The sequence below is a fragment of the Solea solea genome, chromosome 20 (genome assembly GCF_958295425.1).
Source record: "Solea solea chromosome 20, fSolSol10.1, whole genome shotgun sequence".
Taxonomy (NCBI): Eukaryota; Metazoa; Chordata; class Actinopteri; order Pleuronectiformes; family Soleidae; genus Solea; species Solea solea.
In genome coordinates, this window is record NC_081153.1 from 5,410,922 (window position 1) to 5,432,800 (window position 21,879).

The 21,879-nt window shown below is 42.0% G+C and overlaps 2 protein-coding genes across 5 annotated transcripts; both read left to right on the top strand.

The window, feature by feature from the left end:
• Window positions 1-102: 102 nt before the first annotated feature.
• Window positions 103-11,190, top strand: anln (anillin, actin binding protein). Of its 4 annotated transcripts, none has more exons than XM_058619127.1 (24): window positions 103-313; window positions 1,940-2,090; window positions 2,183-2,614; window positions 2,721-3,022; window positions 3,197-3,557; window positions 3,737-3,939; window positions 4,063-4,170; window positions 4,257-4,368; window positions 4,513-4,799; window positions 4,893-5,035; window positions 5,126-5,267; window positions 5,477-5,612; window positions 5,890-6,072; window positions 6,164-6,290; window positions 6,596-6,644; window positions 6,739-6,792; window positions 7,137-7,169; window positions 7,263-7,281; window positions 7,930-8,042; window positions 8,250-8,303; window positions 8,932-9,018; window positions 9,115-9,222; window positions 9,532-9,704; window positions 10,150-11,190. In XM_058619127.1, the coding sequence occupies exons 1-24, from the start codon at window positions 296-298 to the stop codon at window positions 10,262-10,264; spliced, it is 3,510 nt and encodes a 1,169-aa protein (XP_058475110.1). In that variant the 5' UTR covers window positions 103-295; the 3' UTR covers window positions 10,265-11,190. The 4 variants fall into 4 exon arrangements, with proteins under 4 accessions (XP_058475110.1, XP_058475111.1, XP_058475109.1 ...); XM_058619128.1 differs by having other exon boundaries at window positions 3,200-3,557; window positions 4,510-4,799; XM_058619126.1 differs by having other exon boundaries at window positions 104-313; window positions 4,510-4,799.
• A 798-nt stretch (window positions 11,191-11,988) lies between these two features.
• On the top strand, window positions 11,989-20,666 carry asns (asparagine synthetase). Its single transcript, XM_058620103.1, has 12 exons — window positions 11,989-12,113; window positions 14,170-14,425; window positions 14,903-15,140; window positions 15,220-15,405; window positions 15,495-15,596; window positions 15,789-15,916; window positions 16,010-16,136; window positions 16,517-16,623; window positions 16,942-17,042; window positions 17,549-17,630; window positions 18,694-18,849; window positions 19,678-20,666. Exons 2-12 carry the CDS (start codon window positions 14,177-14,179, stop codon window positions 19,885-19,887), a joined length of 1,686 nt encoding a protein of 561 aa, XP_058476086.1. The 5' UTR covers window positions 11,989-12,113; window positions 14,170-14,176; the 3' UTR covers window positions 19,888-20,666.
• Window positions 20,667-21,879: the final 1,213 nt, after the last annotated feature.

A 21,879-nucleotide genomic window follows, 5' to 3' on the forward strand; every position in this document is an offset into this window, starting at 1 on the left:
GCTGGCGGGCTTAAAGACTTGGCTTCTTGGTTTTGATTGGTCCCGGGGAGTTTCGCTCAACGGTTGGAGTCTGCGCAGTTGGCGCAGCGCTGAAATTCAAAATTTGAACAGATGTTGTTTTGTGCGAGAAGAGAAGAAGAGGAAACTGACAGAGAGGAGAGAAGTAGAGTGTCGTTCAGCTCGCGTCACCCCGTCCTGTGTGTGTGTGTGTGTGTGTCTTTGTACACATAGTGGTGTACAAGAGAGCTCTAAAGTACTGTCATAGGGTTAACTTTTGAGCTGATACGTCTCCAAAATGGACCCGTTTACGGAGGTGAGTCGGTGCGCTAACTTTAGAGTTAACGTACGTGTGTGGCTAACTCATGTTTGTGTCGAACTGGCTGCGCCTGTGTTGCATGCTAATGCTAACGTAGAACGTAACATTGACAAAGTCGTTTTTACACTCGTTAGTTGCGGTGGGAAACTACGTTGTTAGTATCGCTTGTATTTGCACTCGCACATAAGCTAACGCTGCTATATAAGACTCGATTGTAACTCTTTTGGAATGTTAAAGTCAACGTAAACGCGTCACTTATTTTTCTTGTACGTGGTCAGGAATCACAACCTTGTGTTAAAACAAGCTAAGCTAATATTTGCTGCTAAAGATCGTGTATTGAGTTAGTATCGATGTTTGATTGCTCTGTTATATAGTCATACTGCTGTTTGACTGACCTCCCGGTATAGTATACCATCCAAACTTTATCCCTTTGTCATCGTAATTCACATTGACCATTTCTCCATTTAAGGCAATGAACTGTGTCAGGGTTGGAAATTGTCCAAATCCCAACGACCTGCTTGCGGTTGTGTGCCAAACTTCTGGTACTGAAGTCATTATCTAAATACAGCTGCTGTTACTCGTGTGTTCCGGTCATTGGAGTTTGAAAATTCAAATCCAGGAGCCACAAGCAGGAGTGGCTCATTCCTGCTGCAAAATGTGACATCAGTTTTTCCACACTGCCTTGAGAAAGTTTGTAGGCGTTGCAGTGCAGCTGCAGGAATGTGTTGAGGCTTGCTTTACTGTAAATCAGACTGGTTGACAGGCTGAGGCCATTTGGAGGGGATGTCATGTATAAGAGGAATGAAAGAGGGCAAGCAAACAGAAGCCTCTTTCTCCTCCCTGACTCACCCACAAGTAATGTTGCAGTGGGCTATTAAAACTGGCTGAAGGGATTTGTAGTTTACCGATGGCCTCAACTGAAACTTGAGAGGAGTTGTCTTTCTTTCACAGCTTGTATTCTATTCACAAACAACTTCTGTTTTTGTGGTTGTATTGTATGCATCAAGATGCATCCCCGTTCACACTGCCACACCCTCTTACTAAATTGGCTTGACATATACAATGAAAGACATGCCAGTTTCTATAGTTTCCATAGTCCAGTGTGGGATTGAGGAATGTTTTTATGTAGTGTGTATGTTGGTGACTGACAAACCCAAAGACACTACCACCATATACTGTACTTATGTGTTGTAGTTGTTGGTGTGCTGCTGTAAAAATGCAAAATGGCAAATACATTTTTACTATTGTGTGGTGGTGGCTGCAATTGGGGGAAAAAAGGAGAAGTGAAAAAAAGCCCTGAAACTGCGGTGGATCAGATAATTTCAGCTGAAGAGACGGTCCCTTAAGTGTCCTGAGGACAGACCGCATTCATGCAGCGCAGGAATTTAGGCACATGTGCCCTTAAACCATTAAATGTGGTTTATGTGATTGCATTCAGGATGGATTAGGAGCATTTGGACCTGTCCTTGGTGCAAATTTTCCTGTGATCAGGTCTGAACAGGGTCATAATGTTTCCATACCAGGGCTGGCGTTATTGAAAGTTTCTGCTAAGGTATCGGTGTTGATTTCTGGTGGTGAAACACAGCTTTTGGACCAACACTTAAACACTCTGTCTTTAAACAGAAACTGTTGGAGCGGACCCGGGCTCGCAGAGAAAACCTGCAGAAGAAAATGGCAGAGAGACCAAATGCAGCAAACAGACCAATGGCCAAAAGGCCCAGAGAGCCACTGGCTGATACTAACAGTGTGCTCAGTGAGCCAGTCATTGACAAAGGTATGACTCTATCTGCCGGCCTGCTATGCTTTCAGACATGTACATTTTATTTCAAGTAGCTTTGCTCATCTTTCTTCTCCACATCCTCCCAGTTCCACAGCCATCCTCCAAGCCTTCTCCTTCCAAGCGTCTATGCTCCGGGGAAAATATCCATCCAGCAGCTGGTGAGGAGAACAAAGAACCAGAGATGAACCAACCTGTGGTCCCCATGCTCGCAGATCCTCCCACAGACAAGAAACCTCCAGTGGGGCCCAGCAGCAGACATTCCTCTCTGGAGAAGACTGCAACCCGACCGGATGTTCGCTCTCAGCCAGTGCAGCTGAGAACTGAACAGCCACAACTAGAGAAAATAGCTGTCAATCCTGCTCCTAATCTGAGCAGCAAAGATGAAGAGTTGGTACCTGCCAGTCCAGCCCTCCATATGACTAAGGAATACCTGGTCGAAGATCCAGCTCCCTGTGCTGCTGGCATGAAGTCACGCCTACAGAGGCTCGCTGAGCAGAGAAAATGTTGGGATGGAAGTGGTAAAATATTCATTATTTCTATAAAGATTTTTGCTAAATATACTGTTTATGTTAAAGCGACCCTGTCAAATAATCTGATTGTTGCATAATTCTGGTTACTCTTCAGCCCCCACCACTGATGCCATTCCAGACTGTACCCCGCTGTCCCTGTTAAAGACACAAGCCGGGGACCCACCAGTTGCTGCACCCTCCGTGTCCTCAGGAAATCCAGTAGGGAGAAGAGGCAGACTGGCCAACCTTGCTGCCACCATTGGATCTTGGGAAGATGACCTAAGCCATGCTAATATCCCCAAAGAGAATCCGAAAGAAAAGCCTGCTGCAACCAAGTTTGTGGCTGCCAACACAAAGCCAAGTGCTGCTGACAGCCAATCAGCATCAAGCAGCAAGTCCACATCCAGGTTTAATCAGGTAGGCTGACCTGAGGTCATTTCATTCTTGGTTTTCACACAAGTAGGTATAAAATCAATGTGGTATGGAAACATGTCATATCTTTTTTTAATAAATAGAACATTATCATGAGGAATCTGTTTTATGAAGAGACCAGATTGTATGTGATTATTTTATTGATTTCTTTTTTCCCAGCAGGCTGCATGTCCTCCCATCAAATCCAGCCAAGTGGTTGGCCCCAGTCCTAAGAAATCTGACAATCCTGCAGCCAGAGCAGCACCCCAGACAGTAAGCAGTCCTCAGAAGAGTTCCAACCAGTCAGTGGCCTTTACCTCTAGTCCCCTGAAAAGCTACAATCAAGGCACAACAGTCCCATCCAGTCCCAAGAGGGCCGGTCCCTCCTCCACAGCATCTGTGCCTCAGAGCCCCCTGAAGAGTCAGGTCCTTTCCAGGGGTCTCAACTCCACTGCCAGCCCCCAGAAACCAGAGCTTTGTGCCAAACCTGTCATTGCTGGTCCTTCTGCCTCCCAGGAAAAGTCCACTGCTGGAGGTCCGGGTGAGTCATTGTCACTCCTGAATATTTTACTTTGCAGAAATTGTAATAAAATTCTCCATCAACAAATAAATATATTAATAAGAATAAAAACAAAGTTACTGGTTAAGTCAGCATTTGTTGTCGGGGTGGGTTTTCTCCACGTATGTAAAAGAAAACACTGATTTCACATTCCCCAACAGGCGTCAAATCTTTCCTGGAGCGCTTTGGAGAAAGGTGCCAAGAGCGCAGCAACCAGTGTTCCCCAGCAGGGGGCAGCACCCAGGCCAAGACTCCCCATGCAACTCAGTCAGTCACACCTAACACCAAACTGGTACAGGAGAGACTCAGAGCTGCCCAGGCAGCAAACACCACCTCTGCTGATCTCACCCAGCGACAGAAGATGGTGGGTTATTGTTACACATAATAAAAATAATGCATCGCATCATCACTGTTGTGATCATCTGGTCTTTTTAAAGTTATCATAGACAAATATGGTATATGATAAGTAGAATCCTCTGCTTTGCAGGAGCGAGAGACTGAGCTGGCTAAGATTCGCAGTCGCTTTCAGAATGGGAACAATATGTGGAAGAACAAAGATGAAGCGGCAGAATCCAAGAAAATCAACATCAACGAGGTTGACTCACAAACCTATCGAACAAACAACTAAGTCACAAAGCAGTCCTCCTTCATATTTAATGAACTGATACAAATGCTTCACAGGAACAGCCCGATAAGCCGGTACGGAGTGAGGCTGCGTCGTGTGAGCAACAGGAGGAAGCATCAGCTCCGTCCATTGAAAAAACTGATACACCCGTCAAATGCATCCCCCCAGGTACTTAAAAATATATATGTTGTCCAGGTGAGTGGTCATGTTGTGGAATTGTTGCCACTGTTCTGTTGTCGGGGGAATTTATTGTTTTTCTGCTACTGTGAGTGAGTGAGTGAGTGAGTTAACAGCTATTCTTATGGTTAGCAGGTCATATGTTGGTCTCACCTCCAGCACTGACATCCAGCCCTCTGAGGGTGGTTCCCCAACCTGAGGAGAAACCAACAGATGAGTCACCAGACAAGGAGGAGGTGGTCACAGAGAGGGAGATGAACGTGGACCAGTCCATCAACTCTGCAGTCATCAACGAGCTGTTTGATGGAGTCCTGGAGCAGGATGAGGATGAGGATGAGGAGGAAGATGCCCTGAATATCTCCTCCATGTCCCTCCTGACTCCCCTGGCATCTGTGGTGAAGAGTCCAGAGAGGGGAATGATGGTGGGCACCAGCTTTGTGTCTTTTTGCCTTTTGAGTTAATTTACAGCACATTATATTGGCGTAAAATAAAATGTTCCTTATGTGTTTTTGCAGACGTCAACACCTGCCAGTTCATTCCTTATAAAGTCCCCAGACAATGTTCGCATTCCAAGCAAGTATCCGAGGACGAACATAATCCAGACTTCCTCCTCAGACCACGTTGAGGCCTCGGATGAAGACCGTAAACTGCCTTATAGGTGAATACTCCCACATATTACTCGCATATGCATTAAAGTTTTCAGTTCTCGATTTGTCAGTACATTCAAGTCTTTCTTTGTCTCTGCCAGCATTGACGCATACAGGTCGACCAGAGTGAAGGAGATGGAGCGGCCCAACGTGAAGCAGGTCATTGTGAGAAAAGAGGACGTTTCTCAGAGAGCAGAAGAACCCAGAGGATCCGGTCTCTTCAACGTCAAACAGAAGATGAAGGTTTGGAAGAAATAACTGCTCCATTTAAAACTTGTTTTGTAGAATGATTTTTAGCTGTAGTGTTGTCTTCTTCAGGTTCACTAGTCCCAGTTTAACTGCTAATTTAAATGTGAATGAGGCTATAAAAACATGGGACGCACACAAAAAACACTTTGGACACATGCCTGCTCTTGCTCATCACTTGCGTTTTTTTTTTTTTATTTGTGCAGATTTTGACAAACGAGATGAACCTCCAGCAGACGATCATTCATCAGGCCAGTCAGGCGCTCAACTGCTGCACAGACGAGGAGCACGGAAAAGGATCCCAGGTGGAGGCTGAAGCCGAGAGGCTGCTGCTGGTGGCAAGTGAGTTCAGCCTGTCGATAGATGCAAACACGATGTGTGTAAGGCACAGGATAAACGGGAAAAGGATTTTTAACCAGAGAGTGAAGCAGTAACATAGTCTGTAAAACATGGCTGCAGAAATAAAAGCTGTGCTCAGGTGCTAGATGATGTCAGAATGACAAATAGAAGATGTAGATTAGAGCCACATTCCAACACCAGCGCCATAGCCACAGTCGTGTGCTGTAAGCTCGGACTCCTGGTGGTACCCGAGCTTGACTGTCTTTCCTTTTGGATTTAGTGCAGAGGAGGGAGGCGCTGAAGGCGGAGCTGGACCGTCTGCGAGGAGGTGTGCCTGGACAGAAAAAGACCGCTGCCGCCACAGAATCCACCACCATGTCCGCCTCTAAGGGTTCAATCACCCTGCAGGGGATTCGTCTGCCTCTCAAGGCAGACTTTGTGTGCTCTATTGCTAACAAGCCAGGTACACTCAGATCTTTAACACATGTTTAACCACATCATGGTCATTCTATACTGCGTCTTAATGAAGAAAAATTCTGCGTTGAATATTTCAGAGTCGACCAAATATTCTTTCTTCATCATGATCCGCGCTGGAGCAGAGAACACTGTGGCGACTCCACTGGCCAGCACACACCGTGGCCTCAGTGGAGACACCCTCACCTTCCCCACCAAGTTCACATTGTAAGTCAAACACTTTCTAGACAGGTTTCAGCCTCAAAGGCAAACAACCTTTTTCTCTGAAGAAGCCACCTACAGATAATAATGAATGACCTGGATGACTGAGAAGCTTCACAAACATAATGTGCTGAATCTAACAAAATGCAAATCTAATCCCAATCTCTCACCCCATATATCAAAAGTCAATGAATTACTGGATATTTTGCTGCTTTGTTTTCTTGCTGTTTCATCAGTCTGCTGATTCAAATCTACCTTTTAATTAGACACTGCTGTTTCTCATCATCACCAACTCTGCTTCTTTCACTCAGATCTGATGTCTCCGGTGACTTTGTAATTGACATTGAGGTTTATTGCCTGGTAAGTGAATATAAGCCCTTCTGTCTTTCTTCTTCTTCAAAAATGACCACAAATGTTTCACTACTGACGCGTCATCCTCTTGAACATCCTCCAGGTGCAGAAGCCTGAGGTCTGCAGTGACAAGAAGAAGAAAGCGAGCAAATCAAAGGTAAAATCACTTGTTTTATTTCCCTGTTCTTACCCCGTTTTTTTTTTTTTTTGGTGTGATGTACAAATTCTTTAACTGTGTGTATATGTGCGGACAATCTGGAGACAGGCTCTTGAAGCACATGATTTGTGTATGTCGGTATGAATAGTTTATATATCAGATCCTTCTGCACTGGGTGTCACAATGCCACCACTGCAAAAATAACTGACGATTCAGTTGCACAGCTTCAGGTGGTGGTTTCTTTCAGTGAAGCAGAATTTTTACTGTCTTTAAAAAGATGTTTTAATGTCAACTGTCACAGGTGAGGCAACAACATACTGACTTCTTGATGTTTGTCTTTCTAGGCCATCACACCAAAGAGATTCCTCGGCATCACTGTGAGAATTTTTAATTGCTTTTACTTACTTTTGCTCAACTTTCTTATGTAATATGAAAATGTTGATTCTTCCCTTTTATCTTGTCCTTTGCAGAAAAGTGTGCAGACACCAGGTATGTTGAAATACAGTCTATTTATTTTTGATGTATCTTATGCCAATTATTACACTGAGCGTTGTTTTTTTTTTTTTTTTTATTAAAAAAGGGGTATTCCATGATTTTAAATTTCAACTTACTTACTATATATATGTATATATGTATATATATATATATGTATATGTATATGTATATATATATATATATATATATGTATATGTATATATATATATATATATATATATATATACTTAAAGGGTAGTTTCATAAAAAAAAATTCCCGACTTTGTCAAATGAAGGAGGATTCATGTTCTATCATAGAGTCAGATCAAATTTGACCAGTTTTTTTTTTTTTCAGATCTTTTACTCATAAAACTTGACCAAAACACAGAAAAGAGCGGTGTATTTTCTTTGAAGGAAGTGACTTTGACCTCAACCTTTTAGTTATTCTCAATCCCAACTTCCTCTGTTGTTGTGGGAATGAGACGTGTATCTCAGATCCACTGACTGATAATCGAATAACACATTTCTCTCTGGAAATGAGTAAATAACCGTATATTTTCTGGTTAAAGTGGCCCTTTATAACTACTGGGGACATGAGGAGGAAGATGTTTTTCACAACATTTCTCACTGGCTCATCATTTCCTGTATCCTTTCCCTCTGCAGTTATGGCCAGTCCAGGAGGGCCCAACGCTGTTCGCTCCAGTAACTTCGTGCTGGTTGGATCACACAAGCTCACCCTGTCCTCAATTGGGAAAAACAAATTCCCCCTGGAGAAGGTATAGAAACCATTTTCTTGTTTCTGGCCTTTGTCTTTGACCTAGTACTCATGCTTTACTGTATGTGTGATGCCAGGCTGAATTAGATCCTCAGTCCTAGGCTTGTGTGCAGGCTCGACAGAGACTCTCACGCTCACGGAGGTTCTCATAGGACACCCGAGTTGTGCCTGTGCATTCATTCTCCTGCCTTGATTATCTTTCTTTTAGATCATATATGAAGGATGTGAAAGGGAACTACTCAGTGACTTGTTTCATATCAAGGTTACTACTTATCCTCTTTGTCTGTTTATTTTGCCTGTCTTCTGTTTTTGTGGGGAAGGGTGAACACACTATAAGACGGCACATACTATATAAACTATATTGACGTTGTGATAATGTTTTCAGCTTGAATAACAAATAACAAACCCAGTTCTCCTTATGAAACGTTAATACATTTTTCTTTTTAGATGTCCACATTGATACTTTTTGGTTTTAATACAAAAAACACTGCTGTAAATGTATGTTATTACATGATCATTTACACAACATGACATGTATGTACATGTCTGTAACATTTAACGCATGTAACGCATTCATTGGTAGTCGAGCTGTTACTAAGATTAAATCAGGAAATTAACACAGATGCATGTCCCGATTTAATCCGTCTAGTTTAAGTTTTCAAACTAAAATCCTTCGACGTTTTCCAAGGGGCCGGAAAATTCGACAAGTACATATTGGTACAAAATCAATAAATGTTTTAAAACTAAGATGTATTGGTGTGGACACAGCCGCTGTTTATGTTTGTCAGATACTTTTAAAGTAAGACTTTAGACTAATCTCAACACTCGTGAATTGTGGCGGCGATGATCACACTTTTTTATTAAATAAAGTCTCTGCTCTAAAATCCAAGGTGCCGTTCCTGTGCCCACTAGAGGGCCACGTCTACCTCAAGATGCAGTGTGAAGTTGGCTCAAAAGTAGAGGAGAGGGGCTTCCTGGTGAGTGCAGGCAGTTCAAGCATCAACATGATGGCGGTCATTAGTCACCGGTGATGTTATTTATCATCTGTGTCCGTCCCTTCTTTCAAACTACAGACGATGTTTGAAGACGTAAGTGGATTTGGAGCTTGGCACAGGAGGTGGTGTGTCCTCTCAGGATACTGTGTCTCCTACTGGACCTACCCAGATGATGAGAAGAGAAAGGTATGTCATTTTGGGGGTGTAATTTTTAAAAAAAATTCTTAAATTAGGCCAGGTTTTGCCAAATGTTTATTTTGGGCCTCAGCAAAGCAGCCATGTTGTTATCTTTTAGCTATTAAAGCACAGATGTCAGTTAACATTTTAGCGATTGCTCTATTCAATTCAATTCTATTCTATTCAAAGTCAGGACAGTGTGATATACATACAATACATTCTGAGCTGAAACCTCCACTTTACATGTGTCTGTGTTTGATGCCTGATGTCTTCCTGTTTATTGTTTTAACCCTCCTCCTTTTTTCCCCCCGTGGCCAGACTCCCATTGGCCGTATTAACTTGTCCAACTGCACCAGTAAGAGAGTGGAACCGGCCAACAGAGAGTTCTGTGCCCGACCCAACACGTTTGAGCTCATCACAGTCAGACCACAGAGAGAGGACGACAAAGAGACACTGGTTAGTCAGTGCAAGGACACGATGTGTGTTACAAAGTAAGTTCCCTTCTTACTATTGTTGGACTACTAGGACTGCAATGATCAATTGATTAATGACAGATTACATCAGAAATCATGTATTTTGATAATTTGTATATTAATTTTTAACATTTGAATTATACAACCCCCACAACTGGATAATTCTGGACCGATTTTTTTACACTGTTGGTATTTGAACAGACTCCTCCTAGAGCTTTTCTGCTTTCATCTTCAAATTTGGTCAGGTCAGTCTGGACAAGATGAGGACTAAATGTTATCATTTAAAAGTTTTACGTAATGTGAGACGATGCAGGCGCTAGTAGTCGCATAGAGTAGTTGGCGGGCACCTCCACTGACATGTAAGGAGCTGGAGTCTTTGTACGTCGGGTAAAAGTACTGATTGAAATTACATGTCTGGTTACATCCCACTGATCCTGGATTGTGTCTGTGTTTGTGTGTGCAGGAACTGGCTGAGTGCGGACACTAAAGACGAGAGGAACCTGTGGATGAAGAAACTGAACCAGATCCTCGTGGATCTGCGGATGTGGCAGCCGGACGGCTGTTACAGGCCACTGTAGTTCCCGCACTTTGTCACAAGCAGCCTCTTTCTCCCTTTTTTTTGTGTTTTTTTGTTTTTTAGGCTGTCGATATCAGTGACGCATGCAATCACTAAGTGCAATACGGTATGAGAATTGTAAAATGTTTTTGCAAAGCACTAAGCTAAAGACGAGGGGAGTAAAATAAAGCCATACACTCAAAACATTTCAGGACAGTATTTTTGTGCAGGAGCCAGATTTTATTCATTTGCAGGCTCGTTTTAAGGTATTATTGAATCGCTGGGTTTTTATGTTCATGCGTATACGTAAGTGTGGGGAAGACGCTTGATGTTACCGCTTCAGTGCTGTATTCAGTTATATAAACAGTGTTCCAGATGACTACTCGTCTAAAGCACCACAGTTCTGTCACTGAATTAACGCTCTTTATTTTATCCTGCATGACACCACAGAATAATAATGATAACCTTTTGATAAGATTTCACTTTATATATATATATATATATTATCTTTTATGATTTGTGGCAGGTGTGTTTACGTCATTGTTGTACACAGATGTTTGATACATTTTTACACTCTAAGCTTTCCTTCTGTTTGTACTCGTCAGTGTGTGTGTGTTTGTTTCTGTGTAAGGTGAAGTGTTGTGTAACATGTTTTGTGTCTTGTGACCCCACAGGTTGCATATACTGTATGTCTGTATACTCTAATGTCTTTTACCCGTGTGTAGGTATAAGAGACGACTCTTTCTCATATCGTGTTGATGACGAACGCAGATTTCCATTAACGCCACGCATTTGTTTGGGTTTTAGCTTCTACATCGGTTTACATTGCGAACAATCGGATTGAGCAGGAAGTGAGTTGTGTGTTGACTTGTTTAACTGGAGTCTTCAATTGGCCAAGGTCTATGTGGATCATTGAGACTTCAATAAATTCCTGCTCTGACCAACATGGATCCTGTTACTTAATGTGTTTCTTATGTCTTTTTTCATACTTTTAAATATAAATTTTAATGAGAATCAATAATTGTTTGTTTTTGCTTTGAGGTATTTTCATGTATTGGTGTCTTCTATGTAGTAGATCTTAATTTTTTCTCTGGATTTCTGATTTTAAATTCAGATTTTTTTTTTAAATACGCCTTTTTTATTGGAGTGCCTTTAATTCTATTTGGACGTTTAGTTTTTAATTCTGACCATCTTTGAATTTAATTTGAATAGATTTTAATTATGAACAAAAACAAAAAACCACCAAAGTGATTTTAAAAGAAAAAAAAAATCGATGTTGGATTGTAATTATGTATAGTAACGTCCACTGTATAGTATTTGAAGTTTTTTAAATTTTAATCTTAAATTTGTTAATCTTGAAATAGTTTTTTATTTTTGTCCAGACATTCGTAACCTCTGGACACCTTTGTGCCAAAAATGTAGGAAAAATCACTATTAAATCATCACCTTATTTGTAAATTGAGTAAAAGACATTGGACTTCGAACATATTAATAATATATATATATATATATATATATTATTAATATATATATAATATATATATATATATATATATATATATATATTATTTACACACAAAAATGCCCGAGGAGGGCATCAAGTTAGATTTTCAAAAAAATCCATTAGTATTTTCAATAGTAATTTCGTATTTTGAATTAAACTTTTGTCTTTTAGTTTGGGTGGTTGCCTTTTAATTATGCCCACATGTGCCTACCACATCCGCTTGGTGGCCAGTGGATGATGTAACATTGAGTTTCCTACAGACCGCAGTGGCTGAATATTCACACACTGCACGTGGTTCAGTCCACCGCTAGCGGAGCAGCAAGCAGACGTTAGCCTGATTTGAACTACAAACGGTTTGTAAATCAAGGTAAGTTATCGTCACTGTAAAATCATAAAGAACCGGTGCTTCCATAATTGTGATAAATGTCTAATGTTTAAGTGGAACGTTTTATTCATTTTTTATTATCTGTCGTAGATTTTATTATATCGTATATTATAGTAGATAGTACTCCGGGCGAGGTTAACACAGCTGAAAATGATGTTATGTACAGAAATTATAAATAAATGTATGTCTGTCAAACTCATTGGAATGATGCGAGTTAAAGTATATTGTATATTATTAGCTGTCAGTGTATGTCATGCTCAAGCATTAAGGTCATAGACCCTTTTACAGCAGATATTTGTTGATATAATTTAGTTTTTACTTGTAACATATGGTTCAAGTCCAGGTTTAAGTGGCCCTGCAGTGCCGTACACTACTGCGGTCAAGTGAGCCGTCATTCGTTTTTAAGTGCGCCCTTGTAGTCATACCCCCACATTGGGTCACATTGTCCAGAAGCTTTTGAACGAAATATTTTCCCTAATTTATTTAGATTTTTACTGTACAATAACAACACATTGGCCCATAAGTGACAATGGTTGGTACAGTTGACTTCAGGGGCATGCTGACTACTCCCTCACTTATTATCAAATATTTTTACTGTATATTTTTGAGAAATTGTTTGGCACTCTAGGGCCACCGTATTTAAGAGAACCAGATTTGTTCTAGTTCAAGTCACTAAAAATTTATTATTTTAAAACTATTTTTAAATCCATTCCCATATTTTCTGGACGTGATTAGCAAATAATTAAACTGTGCATATGTATACTGTATATATATATATGGTCATTATGGCGTTGCTAAAATTTACATCGAGTCTAATGGTTCACAGAAGTATGGAATTAGATTTGTGTTAATATTTTCAAACAATACTTTTCACGAAGCAAACAACACTTTGTAAGAAGTAAATAAATGATCGATTTCATCACTCAAAAATATTGTATTGTTTGGAGCGCAGAGAACAAATCAGGGAGCGCAAACAACAAGTGTATTTTATCAATAAAATACAGTATTTTTGAATGATTAAATGGATATTTTATTTGCTTCTTAAAAAGTGTTGTTTGCATTGTGAAAGAGTATTGTTTGAAAATATTGACCCCATTCTAATTCCATACAGAAGTGGATCCCAAACTGCAAATGAGCCGTGAAAGATCTTTAAAAATAAATAAATGAATAAATGTTTTTAATTTTCTGTTTTGTATTATTGTAAAAAAGAAGTCAGGGCTACCGATGTTGACGATGAAGTTCAGATTGAGGCTTATTCCAACCGACAGGTGCCGAAAACCTAAATGCTTTCTTTCGCATTTGTGTTTGGAGATTGTGACCTCCATGTTTTCAAATTAAAAGTGAAGACAAGTATAATGGAATTTTACCCAGAATATAAAAGTAAGTCTGTGAAAAAAGGGATTTAGGAGCCTTATCTCCTCAAGTAGGTCTTTGCAAAGTAGAGGCTTTTGTCTTTTGTTTGAAAATCCACCGTTTTGCATTGGTATGATAGGAGCCTCGCTCTGGGAATCTCGTGTAACGGTAATGTGACCCCGTAAGCCTGTAATGGGCCCCTTACAGGGCCACAGTACCACAGTCGACAGCCTCTCACACTGTCTCTGTGGACGTCAGGAGACTTGGCTCAGCTTTAGCGGCTCATTGTAGTAGAAGGGAATGAATCCCTCCGACTGTGAACTGCAGACAGTGGGACAGACGTGATGTTCCAGCAGAATAGACTTACTGTAACTGAGCCTTTGGAATTTATTAGCTTGTAGAACAAGTTAAGCAACCTTATGAGCTGAACCGACCTGTTAAATATAATTGTTTTCATAATCACTGTATCTGACAGTTATGTTCTTGATGAATTGAGTATTTGTTTAGTCCATAAAATGTCAGAAAATGTTGATAAGTGTTTCAAAACCTGGAAATGATGAGGTTTTAATGATATCTTTTGTCAAATGGGACAATGAGACCAAGTTTCATAGTTTGTCTTACGGCAGATAGCGAGACGTCCCTGATCATGACGCGTCTGTCTGTCTTTGGCTTCCACCTTCCGCAGTTGTGAAATGTGCGGAATCTGGGCTTTGTTTGGCAGCGACGAGTGCCTGTCGGTGCAGTGCACGAGCGCCATGAAGATCGCCCACAGGGGCCCCGACGCCTTCCGCTTTGAGAACGTCAACGGCTTCACCAACTGCTGCTTTGGCTTCCATCGGCTGGCCATCGTGGACCAGCTGTACGGCATGCAGCCCCTGCGTATCAAGAAGTTTCCTTTCTTGTGGCTCTGCTACAACGGGGAGATCTACAACCATCGCACAGTAAGGATCAGGGCAGGATCACACCTCGACGACATGTAAAACATGTAAAACAGTGAGCTTTGGCGTTTAAAACATTGTCGAGTCGGTTGCCATAGTTTCCTGAAAACATAGAAGTAGCTTCACTTATACCTGGCATTGCACTGTGTTCATGCATAAACAGAACTGTCCCATTGTCTCTTTTGTTATAAACATTTAATGTATTTGGTTCATTTTTAGTGTGATTTTTAAAGTCCCCCAGGTCAAACACAGCAGATCATGTCTGTTGTATGGTATCTAGTGTTATGTTAGTGATAGATGACATTTGGCAGCCATGTTTCCAGTAAGAATGAGCATGCCGGTTTCGTTCTGGTTCACAGCAGGGGGGTGCGCACACACAGCTCAGGCAGCACTGACCTTTCTTGGCCCGAACCTCACACAACCACTCTTCAAAAAGAAACAGACCCTAAGTGAGACCTTTGTGTGATGTCCCTCCTTTAGCTGAGGAAGCAGTTTGAGTTCGATCACCAGACTGAAGTGGACGGCGAGATTTTGCTCCACCTGTACGACCGCTTTGGCGTCCAGAAGATGGCCTCCCTGCTGGACGGCGTGTTTGCTTTCGTCCTGCTGGACACCGCCAACAGGAAAGTGTTTTTGGGGCGCGATACGTACGGCGTGCGTCCGTTGTTCAGGCTCCTCACAGATGATGGATTCCTTGCTGTCTGCTCAGAGGCTAAAGGTAACAGGCTAGTTTATCTAACCCTTTTATAAGCCTAGTAAGAGACTACAGCTTAACCTTTTTGTTATTCTGATCACAGGCCTTACGAACATTACCCACGCAATGGCCACCCCTGCCAACATTGTCCCCTTTCTCCCCGGGCATTTCGAGGTCTTTGATTTAAAGCAGAATGGCAAAGTTCAGTCTATTGAGATGGAGCAGTTTCACTGCTGCACGCAGGAGCCTGCGCATGCCGTCTGCGACACCCTGGAGACGCTTCAGACGGGTGCGTTACCGCTCTTTGTCGACTTATTCGGTCATTAGTGACACATTCTTTCATGCGTGGTTTTTACAACTGATGTTTTTCCCCCGCAGGCTTTGATGAGGAGACGGTTAAGAACAACATCAGAGCCCTGTTTGAGAACGCTGTAAGGAAGCGTCTAATGGCTCAGAGGAGGATCGGTTGTCTTCTCTCAGGTAATTTAAATTACACCTAATTCATTAAAGCTTCATTTTATGCACATTATTCTAAACATATACACATAACCAAAAGGTTGGTAAAAAAAAATTCTGAAAATTTGTTCAGGGACCCCAAATAAAATCTCCCACAATCCATCTTTGGGAGTCACTGTTTGAATAAAATACAGTTTTTCTGTCACTGATCTCCAGGTGGTCTGGACTCCAGTTTGGTTGCTGCCACGCTGGTGAAACTGGCCAAGGAGGAGAAGCTGAAGTATCCCATCCAGACCTTTTCCATCGGCTCAGAGGACAGCCCCGACGTCTTATCGGCTCGCAAGGTCTTTGACGTCGTGTAACAAACCTCCGGCACCGCGGTAACAACAACAGTAACAGATGATGATGATATAAAGGCCGTGACCTGTGTTTGTCAGGTCGCCGCTCACATTGGCAGCGAACACCACGAGGTGAACTTCACCGTAGAAGAAGGCGTCCAAGCGGTAGATGATGTCATCTTCCACCTGGAGACCTATGACATCACCACCGTACGTGCCTCTGTTGGTGAGTTTGCGCTCACCGTGATGCATCACCCCGTTTATTATCGATACCTTTCCCTTCCACGTGTGTTGGAGAACCTGTGTAGCCCTCAGTCAGCATCAAAACTTTAAAGATTGACCCTGCTCCTGATATAGATATTAAAGGCTCATTCTGGGGTAATAAAAAACATACAATTCATACAATCAGGCGATAATTATTTTCATCTATCTTCACCTAAATTTGACACTCTGCACCTTAACAGAACAAAATGAGAATAACATTTGAATAGAAGCATTTTGAGTCTGAAACTGTGATATAATATCTTTGGTTTTTTTTTGTGTTCTCACAAAAGTACTCCCTGTGCGCTGCCTTCCTGTAACGTCTCCCTCCGTGTTCCACTGTAGGCATGTATTTGGTGTCAAAGTACATCAGGGAGAAGTCCGACAGTGTGGTGATCTTCTCTGGAGAAGGTTCCGATGAGCTCGCTCAGGGATACATTTACTTCCACAAGGCAAGTCCGAGTGTGGATGCAGGTTGTAAACTGTCACATTAATCTGTCACATCGGCTGATTTCCATCAGTCTGACTCCAGAGAGTCCGCGTTAAATACTCATTTTTTTGTCACTCCACTAAAGGCTCACGTAATTAAATCTATTCCTGCTTAAGTCTAAGATGTCTAAGAAATGTATTTTCCACTTTCTCACACCAGTACACCTGTAAGACAACAGTAAGATTTTTTTTGTAAATTAAATGGCTGTTAAAATACAGAGAAGTGGACAATTTTTCCATCACATTCAATGTTTAACAACCGGTCTGCGTTTCTCTCCCAGGCTCCGAATCCCAAAGTAGCCGCGGAGGACAGCGTTCGACTCATGAAGGAACTCTACCTGTTTGACGTTCTCCGCGCTGACCGCACCACCTCTGCACATGGGTTAGCTTCAACTCAGTCTGACATTAATCTACAGTGTTACATAGTCATTAAAATCACATTATTCCAGGGTTGTCCGTCCCTTCTCGGTAGCAGTGACACATGCTTTAATCTACAATATCTAAAGAAAGTACAGTACTTGCTGTATATTCCTGTATGTATCTATCTCAGCTGGAAGGTTTTTTAAGCTTTGTAAAGCTAAAGCTAAAACTGACACACACTTAAATTTAACATCACGGCACACAGGAGAAGTTCATCGACTGCATTGTTATTTTGTGTAATTTTGTCACTTCAGTGTTTGAAATAATCAGTTTAAATGTATTAAACATTGAAAGTAGTGAACGGCTTGGATTTATAATACACAGCAAAATGTGACTAATAAAAGTTTAACAAGTGACATCGTGTAGGAATGAAATCCATCGGAAACTGATTTTTTGACGTGAATTAATAACGGCGATTACTGCATAATTATGTCCAGCAGTGATTTGAGTGTGGTTTCTGTCTCACAGTCTGGAGCTCAGAGTTCCCTTCCTGGACCACAGATTGACAGCGTACTACCTCTCCCTGCCTGAGGAGATGAGGATTCCTAAGGTGAAGTGAGATGAGTAATTCTTTCGTTAAAGGCGTGTCCTCACGTGTATCTGTTCACACCTGGCTCTGTGTCCTGGATGCTTATGATTGGATCTGGCACCCCCAAAATTATGTTTTAACAAGTCTGACTGCACAGATGTGTCTGCGTGAAACAGAGACAAAGAGAGAGAGAAAAGACAAGAGCTGGAGTGAAAGAAAACAATTCTCTTGCCGCTGTAACATGAAATTTGTTTAAAAATTGTCAACTAATTTGAGTGTTTTGGTTAAATTTTCAGTTTCTTAAAGGAATACTAGGGTTAGTCAGTCATCATCTACCGCTTTATCCTCCACCAGAGGGTCGCGGGGGGTGCTGTGCCAATCTCAGCTACATCGGGCGATAGGCGGGGTACACCCTGGACAGTTCGCCAGTCCATCGCAGGGACTAGGGCTAGTATTTTTGAAAAATTGTCCTTCCCAATCTCAGTTTCCCCTGAATCGAGAAATATCTTCATTCGTTTCTTTGTTACGTGCCCACCAGTGACACTTAGTCCTGTTAGCCTTCCTGTTAGCAAAGATGGCGGACACTGTTTACATTCTGGGAACAAGGTCCCATCCCCCTACGAGTGGGTCTGAAAAGTGCAGAATTAGCGTTGCAGTTTCAAGCCTCAAGTATTTCTTTAAATGTGAGTATCTTCTGGTTTCTTTGCTCCATATTAACAAAGAAATCATTTAAAATGGAATAATTTTGGTTTGTGGACAAAACGAGACCTTTGAGACATCATTTCCACGTTTTCTTACATTTTACTCAATTTATCAAGAAAATAATCAACAGATGAATCGATTATGAAAACAATTGTTAGTTGTAGCCCTAATGTCCAAATAAATGAACGTATGGGGGCTGATTAGTGTGCGGATCAGGTGACCGCAGTTGAGGACGTGGTCTCTAATGCCTCCTGAGGACAGATTGTGTGTCCTCAAACCCTCTGATTGTGGATTCTAAAGACAAGATACACTGGCATTGTTCAGATCTGTACTCAGGTCTGAACAGGATCATAACGGTGTCTTGTGTGTCCTGTGTAAGCAGCACGGAGTGGAGAAGTACCTGCTGAGGGACTCCTTCAAAGGTCTCAACTTGATCCCCGAGGAGATCCTGTGGCGGCGTAAAGAAGCCTTCAGTGACGGTCTGATGTCTTTGAAGAAGTCCTGGTACAACTGCCTGCAGGACCATCTGGACTCTGTGGTATGTGTTTACATCAGTTACACACACACTGGGCTATATCAGCTATACCTCCGTTTACGCCGGGATCAGGCTACACGATATTTTTGTCTTTCACGACGGTCGCCATGTCGGATTATCAGTCACAGCGGCACGGATTCTTGCCGTGTCTTGTTGGTAGTCGTCCCTCGAGGAGACGTCAAAGAGGCAGAGGTTCAGTTCCCAAAGCTCAACGGAACATTTTTCCAGGTCACTATTCCACCTAGCCTAGCAGCCAAATATCTGTTCTTTAGTTATGTTATACTACACGTCCATGCATCATTCCCCCGTGTTCATAATCAGGTCATTACCCTGGAAATGTGTAGGAAACGACCAAATCGCTTGAGAATCAGCCTGAATTTGTCGTCTAATCTCAGCATTGGCCATAAAGAAAATCTCACGTCAGGGAGTATTCCATCACCCTGTTTGTAGGTGCACGTTCCATTTTTGCGCACCAAAAACTGACATTTTAAAAAGGTTCATATATTTAAAAAAAGGAAAGTGCAATGGAAAGAGATTTGACATTTAGAAATGATGCACTGGTTTCTGTCACGGTCATACTCGCAGACCATGCACATAACTGTAATATTAGAGGGTTATAACCACTGTGAAGTTATGGTTGTTCTTGGCGCTCTTTAGTTAAGATGTGCCTCCTTTTCTTTCTCCTGTGGTGAGTGTCGCAGACTCGTTGAACCGGCTCTCAATAACCCCTTAAGGGCAGTGAATGTGGTTGTTGTTTGCGATCCATTTAAATGCTAACGTGCGGAGCTGTTGTCTGACCTTGTCTGACCTTGCTCCGCTCTCCTCTCTCAGGTGAACGACGACCAGATGAAAAAGGCCCAGAAGACGTTCCCTCACTTGACTCCCTCCTCCAAAGAGGCGTACCACTACAGGCAGGTGTTTGAGAAGCACTTCCCGGGCCGGGCCGGGTGGCTCTCCCATTACTGGATGCCACGCTGGATCCAAGCCTCCGACCCGTCGGCCCGAACGCTGTCTATCTATGAACCGGAGAAAGACCAGTGATTGGCTGCAGGAGCTGTGTGTCAGTCAGTCAGTCAGCGTGTCATTTGTAGCTTTACTTATTTGACCCATGATCTATTTTAACTTTGTGGGTTTTAGGTTATTACCTCAACATGCTGTTTTTTCAGATAGTGATGGAGTTAGTCTGTAACATTTGGGCATTACTCAGCAACTTAGCTCCACTTAGCTCTCTCTTGGTTTGCCAGTGTTTTCGAGCTCGTGTCACCTGGTGCACACAGGAAGTGGTTTGTTTTATGTCAAGACAAACGGTGGCGACAAAAAAAGCGTCCACAAAACGATTCAGAAGTGACACCACTGCTCAAATAAAAGGCTTTTTTGCAGCAGTTTGACGAGATAAACGATAATCACTACCTCAGTCAAGTCTGATAGTATTGCCTGACAGCTTTTTTTAGAAGAACTGTGCAGCATACAAACAGGAAAGTATCAACATCATCGACCATTAATTACCATAAATGCACAATAACCGTTTATTTCGTCAAACTGCTGAACTTTTAGTGTATTTTTATTGAGCAGTTGAATTCATTTGGAAAACTTTCTTGACGCTTTATTAGCGCAATGTGTGCTGTTGCCCGTGTCGGCTGCTTCAAACGGTTATATGGAGAAACGTGCAGAGTCGTGTGGAGTCATTTTGCGCTTGGTTGATGGTGACAGACATTCGCTTACATGTAACGTTAACACACAGGGCAGATTTAAAGTGCCTTGAGATAACGATGCATCTTGTGTATCGCTGCTTTGCTAATAAAATAGAATTGTCAGACCCACTGGTTTCTCATCATTAGTGTGGATGATATACTGTACTGTACTGTACTGTACTGTACTGTACGTGCTCCAGCTGCAGAACTGTCATTTCAGGCTTTGTTGTGCATTTGTATCACTTTCACTACTCTACACTCTTTCAAACTGAATTCTGTTTCACAGCCTTCGTCCTGCTGTAGTTCAGTAAAAGCTCAAGTCAAAAATGTTTACAAAGCACGAAATCCCACTCTGCCAATCCCTAAAGAGTGATGTTATTCACTCTTTTTGAAAACTCTAAACACGTTGTCACTTTCTAAAACACATTTTGCAGCACAGCACAGGTGTTAGAGCTTTCACGTAACGACTTGCACCTGATCTCACTTTGTGCCAACGATGCGAGGAGACCAATATAAGACCAGTTCAGAGTGCACAGGCTCGGTCAACGTCGAAATCAAAGACGAACTGAAAGGCAGAGGAGGGAAAGTGCATGTTTGAGGTGGCAGATCATGATCATTTCAGACTTTTTACCTGCTGTTCCTGGTTTTTTTGGTTGCCTGTGCTCTTGATTACACGGCCCCGCCCTTATTGTTTGCACCTCTGTCTGGTTTCCAGTATAAAAGCTCACCTTGCCAAACCACACATTGGCAGTTTGCCTTAGCGTGTTGATAGTGTTTCAGCAGTTTGTTCTTTGTGCCAGAGGTTTCTATTTTCTGTTGCCAAATGTTCTTCACTTGCCTCCATGCACTAAAGAGGTCTATGTCAGACCAGTGTTTGAGAAGTATTAGCCTGGAAACTTACAGAGTTTAGTATTTTGTTTTGGGTTGAATTGTATTTTTAGAACCAGAGGTAACTGTATTTAGAAGAGCATCATGGGCATCTGCTGCTGAGCACCAGCCGTCAAACACGGTGTCCATTCCCCCAACTCATATTAAGATATGGGACCACGTTAATTAAAATGTACATATCTGAAAAAGACCTGCAAGTACTGATTGATAAACTCTTCGAAAACATTATAAATCGTCTAATTGTAGACTTATAGACAAACACATGGATCGTTAAGAGAACAGGGTTCCGGACACTTGCACAGTTGACTTTGCTTTCCACATCTGGTGAATTGAAGTGAAATTTTCAGGTTTCTGAGTCCTCACAGACCTCACTGATTATGGATTTAATCTCAAAAATGATGACATCTGTGCTGTTTGTCTACTTACATCATGTCAGACATGATGTCTCATATTT

Coding starts and splice junctions, on each gene's coding strand:
- anln (XM_058619126.1), top strand. Junction 6,645..6,738: donor ACATTGAGGTTTATTGCCTG/GTAAGTGAATAT, acceptor AACATCCTCCAG/GTGCAGAAGCCTGAGGTCTG. Junction 6,793..7,136: donor AGAAAGCGAGCAAATCAAAG/GTAAAATCACTT, acceptor TTGTCTTTCTAG/GCCATCACACCAAAGAGATT.
- asns (XM_058620103.1), top strand. CDS start 14,177: ATGTGCGGAATCTGGGCTTTGTTTGGCAGCGACGAGTGCCTGTCGGTG. Junction 16,624..16,941: donor GATACATTTACTTCCACAAG/GCAAGTCCGAGT, acceptor TTTCTCTCCCAG/GCTCCGAATCCCAAAGTAGC. Junction 18,850..19,677: donor AGGACCATCTGGACTCTGTG/GTATGTGTTTAC, acceptor CTCCTCTCTCAG/GTGAACGACGACCAGATGAA.